The sequence below is a fragment of the Silurus meridionalis genome, chromosome 12 (genome assembly GCF_014805685.1).
Source record: "Silurus meridionalis isolate SWU-2019-XX chromosome 12, ASM1480568v1, whole genome shotgun sequence".
NCBI lineage: Eukaryota > Metazoa > Chordata > Actinopteri > Siluriformes > Siluridae > Silurus > Silurus meridionalis.
This window is the reverse complement of record NC_060895.1, coordinates 796,599-801,598: the sequence shown is the minus strand read 5'-3', so window position 1 is coordinate 801,598 and position 5,000 is coordinate 796,599. Positions and strand designations below refer to the sequence as shown.

Below are 5,000 nucleotides of genomic sequence, written 5' to 3'. Positions count from 1 at the left end.
TTGCTAAATACCGCGAGGGCAAATACCGCCGATACCACCCCCTGTTCGGCAACCAGAAAGAACTCAACAACGTGAGAACAACCAACTACACAAACAAACACTCGTACACACCATCTCTCTCACACACACACACACACACACACACACACACACACACACACACACACACACACACACAGTGAATAAGTGTATTTCAGTGTAATAAATGAAACAGATGTTTAAAGTGAATCCCTGCTCATCAGCTTCACCTAAGAGATGATCAACATCCCAAACATGCCAGAATTGGAGATTATGGAGCAGTGTGTAATAGACATGTTCTACACTTACCCTCTTCTTTATTCACCCTGTAAACATCAACACTGGATCAACCACTTCACCTTCTTCTAGTTTGGGTTTGCTGGTGCCCCACAGTTCAGTCAGACCCACTTGTTTTTTTTACAGTATTTTGGCTCGTATATAAACAGTGCTTTTTTTGTAGAAACCTGTAAATTGATGTCTCCAGGCGTCTACTAGATTTAGCACTGAAGATAAACGTGGACATTCGATGAAAATATGAAAAACATTTTCAGAAGCTCAGCAGAAGGGACATTCTTGTTGTTCTGAGGAAACCAGTTGTGCAATGTGCTGGTCTGTAGCTAATATCCCATGTACAAGTCTCCATGTAGATCTCCCACCTTTTTCTAATGGCTCTCTTGTACAGTGATCTCCAGCTACCCTCTAAAAAAGAACCTGGATCCAAAACGGTGCTTCCCATCTGGTGCTTCTTACATCTTTAAGCTTTTGATGGATAAGTTGTTTGACACAGTCTCTGTAGAGAGCTTTTTTTTTACCCACAGTGCAGAACGCTCTAATTCAGGAATGGTCATGGAGAGTAGTTTTCCAGGGCTATCTTACCATCCTTCCTTCTCCAGAGAGATACAAATCTCTGGAAAGGTCAGAAACTTGTTTATGCTCTCAACAGGATATTCAAATAAGATTCTTCTTGTATTGGCTGGTAGAGCAGCTTCAAGGTCATCTAAGAAGCGTTGTGCTAGGCGTGTTGATTTAAAACTTATTTTGATGGCAAGTTCTCAGCTGTTATCCACCCTGATCATTTTCTCAGGTGATGAAGTTTGAGCAATCCCACCTCCTTCAGTGCAGATCTTATGTTTCCCATTCTTTTGTAGAGGACAGGGTCTGCCATGCATGAACATCATCCAAGTTCATTCCTCCAGTCTTTCTCAGCAGGGCACGTGCTACGTCTATCCACTGGTGGTGCTCGTGGTACAGATGTTGTGCTGCTTGTAAGTGAAAGGCTGCCACTCTGGATTGTATGTCAACGAATTCCTGTTTTCCTTCATGAACTGGGAGATAAAGAACTGCAGCTTTCAGCCAGTGCTGTTCTGACCAAAAAAAGGTCAACAAGGTTTCTTTGGATCTCATCAATAAGGTTCTTTGGTGGATCTAGAACAATGAGCTTCTGCCACAGCATTGACGCTATGAGATTTTTGATGATCAGAACTCTTCCTCTTTAGGATAGCTGAGGTAACGCCCAACACCATTTGGCCAGTTTAGCATGAACTTTCTTCATTAGTCCCTCCCAGTTTTTAAGTTTGAACTCTTTTTTTCGGGGTTACTCCCAAACATTTTATTCCAGTTGTTGCCCTCCGGATGTTTTCTTGGAGATCGGGTGGGTTTTCTCTAAAACCAGACCACAGTGCTTCAGGTTTTTGCCAGTTTAGTTTGGCTGATGAGGCTTTCTCGTGGGTCTTTAGAGCACTTTTGTGTAGCTTGGACGTCTTCCCGTGTCTTGATTATGACTGTGATGTCGTCTGTGTACGCTGAGAGTTTAATGGTTTCAGATGCCACGTTCTCCCTGATCACCAGTCCACTGAGGTTTTTTTCTTAACAGGCACGCAAGGGTTCTATTGCAAGACTGTACAACTGGCCAGACATTAGACAGACCTGTCTGATCCCTCTCTTCATCAGACATTAGACAGCCCTGTCTGATCCCTCTCTTCATCAGACATTGGGCAGCCCTGTCTGATCTTTCTCTTCATCAGACATTGGGCAGCCCTGTCTGATCTTTCTCTTCATCAGACATTGGACAGCCCTGTTTGATCCCTCTCTTCATCAGGATTGGTGTACTGACTCCTCCTCCCACTTGAACCAGAAGCATCTGTGTACAGGATTTTAATCCATGACAGGAAATCTTCGCAAAGCCGTATCTTTCAAGTTTATGGTTTACATGATCGAAGGCTTTCTCCTGGTTGAGAGAGAGGAGACCCACATCAACCCGTACGCCTCAGAGAAGTCCAGAATGTCCCATATTAAAAACAGGATATCTTTTATAGACCTTTCGGGTACACAGTATGACTGAGTTCTGTGTATTCAGTTGTCCAGAAAGTTCTTTATTCTCTTAGCAGGACATTTCAAGATGATTTTGTAATCAGAGCGTAAAAGAGAAACTGGTCTCCAGGTCTTAAATGAACAAATTTTTGGGGAGTAAAGAAAGGGCAGCTTTAACTATTTCAAAAAAATCTCTGCTTATGACTGTCCAAAAGGTTTTGTAGAATCTGAAGGGTAGTCCATCTGTCCCTGGTGATCCTCCAGAAGAAAGCTGTTGTACTGCTTCTGTCACTTCCTCAAAGGTTAGTTTTAAGTCCAGTTCTTCTTTATGTTCATCATTCAGTGATGGCATGTTGTTGAAATGTTCCCCTGAGTATTGTTTATCTGTAGGTTCCTCAGAATATAAGGAATATAAGGCACAGGGTCTGAGGTGATTGTTCCATCAGGGCCCTTTTAAAGCATGAAGTGTTTGCTGCACTCTTTCTTTCCAGGTAGAAGAAGTAGGCAGTGGGAGCATCCATGTCTCGTAGATGAAGCGATCTGTAACCATGGCACTTTTAGCTTTTTCCTGCTGGATGTTATTGAGATCCTGTGATGTGAACTGTTGACAGAACAGCTTATCTGAACTTTTCCTTTCTCCAACCACTAAAGTATTTATTCTTTTTCTTCCAGAATCCCCAAAAATCACTTCCCATCACTTCCTCTAGAACTTTTACAGATTAGTAATGAGGTTTTGTTGCACTGTTTCTGCCCACTGTGAAATCTAGTGTACAATTTAAATCCCCACTGATGACTGGAAAAGCGTCTCATGTGGAAGGAAGAAGTGTGTTTATGACAGTTTGAAAAAAGTTAACTCTTTCATTTCCACTTCGTCTTCTGACAGAATCTTTACATTTGAAGATTTTTGAGAAGAGTTTTGCTACTTCAGTGCTCAGGTTGGTGCCATGACCCCAGTCTACATAATACATTCTTTTAAAACTGTCCATTATTTTTTAATAGTGAACTATAGTGAACAGTGGTGAAAAGATAGAATGAGATGAGAAAAGCAGAGACCCATGTGCATTTACTTTCGTTTACATGTAGTAGTGGCACCTTTAGGGCTGGCAGGTTTGGTTCCATGCCTGTTTGCTGTATGGTGTTTCTTTAATCTAAAATGTTTCTGTTGTAATAATTTACGTGTTTTCATCACTGACTCACTCCCGTACGAACTTTAGAGAAACTTTAACTCGGACTCACAACTTTAGCAGCTTCAGAGTCACTGTTACTTCAGCTTCAGAGCACCTTTTGTTCCTCCTCACTCCCTTAGTGACATCAGAGTAACTGATCCTCTGACTCCCAGTCTTACCTCGTTCTGGTCAGAAGAAATACTACTAGAGAGAGAGAGAGAGAGAGAGGAGGGGGAGAGAGAGGAGAGAGAGAGGGGGTAGAGAGGAGGGAGAGAGAGAGGAGGGAGAGAGAGAGAGGGGGGAGAGAGAGAGAGAGGGAGGGGAGAGAGAGGAGGGAGAGAGAGTGAGAGAGAGAGAGAGAGAGAGGAGAGAGAGAGAGAGGAGGGAGAGAGAGAGAGAGAGAGAGAGAGAGAGAGAGAGAGAGGAGAGAGAGAGAGGAGAGAGTGAGAGAGAGAGAGATATTTCCCATTCTCTCTGAATGCTGGATTGTTGATGTAGCTGTAACAAGGCCACACCCCCAGTCACATTGTAGCTGCCTGAGTGGTTCAGTTTCAATTCCAATCCCCAGCCCCGCCCCTTCACACACACACACACACACACACACACACACACACACACGTTCATCACTTCTGCTACTTTTTACTCTCTGGCTCAAGCCTGTTGCCGTGTCTGATCTATGGATTATCATAGTTTTTAACTTTTACAAGCAGGAAAAACACACACACACACACACACACACACACGGAAATGGAAAGAGAGGAGTAACAGCCTACAGATTTGGGTAAGAGATAAGATAAACCTTTATTCGTCCCACAGTGGGGAAATTTCTAAATTAAGTAAGCTCGTGAGTTTGGTCAAGTGTTTGTTGTGTGTGTGTGTTTGTGTTTGTTGGAGTGTTAGCATTATATTGTTATATTTTAATGTCTATGATGGTAAATAAAATGTAGACTGGAGTGAGATACAGAGGAATAGAGTGTGTGTGTGTGTGTGTGCGCGTGTTCGGGGTGGGGGCGGGGGGTGACGAAATAGACATTACTTTCATTCTTTGTTTCAAGACTCTACCTTTTACAATGGACATCTTTGTCTACCACAGCCTGTCCCTTCCCTCTGTGTGTGTGTGTGTGTGTGTGTGTGTGTGTGTGTGTGTGTGTGTACATAGGATATTATATAATGAAGATCTCCTATCGATAGAGCTGCAATTAAACACCATTCAGTTCTGCTCAGTTCATCAGTGAGTGTGATCCAGAGATCAGCTGGTTAGAAACACACACACACACACACACACACACACACACACACACACACACACACACACACACAAACACATATATACACAATGTGTGTGCGTGTGCACGTGTGTGTTATTCCTTCCCCACACCATGAGGTCATTCTGTAACATATGAAATCTTTCTCTATTTTTTCTATTTTTTTCGCTCCATCTGTGTTTCTGTTTTTGTGTGTGTGTATTCATATGTTTAAGTATATGTGCGTATGTGTGTTGTGTGT

At 42.7% G+C, this 5,000-nt stretch overlaps 1 protein-coding gene across 1 annotated transcript in view; it reads left to right on the top strand.

The window, feature by feature from the left end:
* The window catches only part of LOC124394823 (arf-GAP with Rho-GAP domain, ANK repeat and PH domain-containing protein 1-like), a 61,993-nt gene that overhangs the window by 34,300 nt on the left and 22,693 nt on the right, over positions 1 to 5,000 (top strand). The window contains exon 13 of the mRNA XM_046863299.1: positions 1 to 71. This exon is cut by the window's left edge and continues 112 nt beyond it. Coding sequence (XP_046719255.1) covers positions 1 to 71 — 71 coding nt within the window. The remainder of the gene's footprint in view (positions 72 to 5,000) is intronic.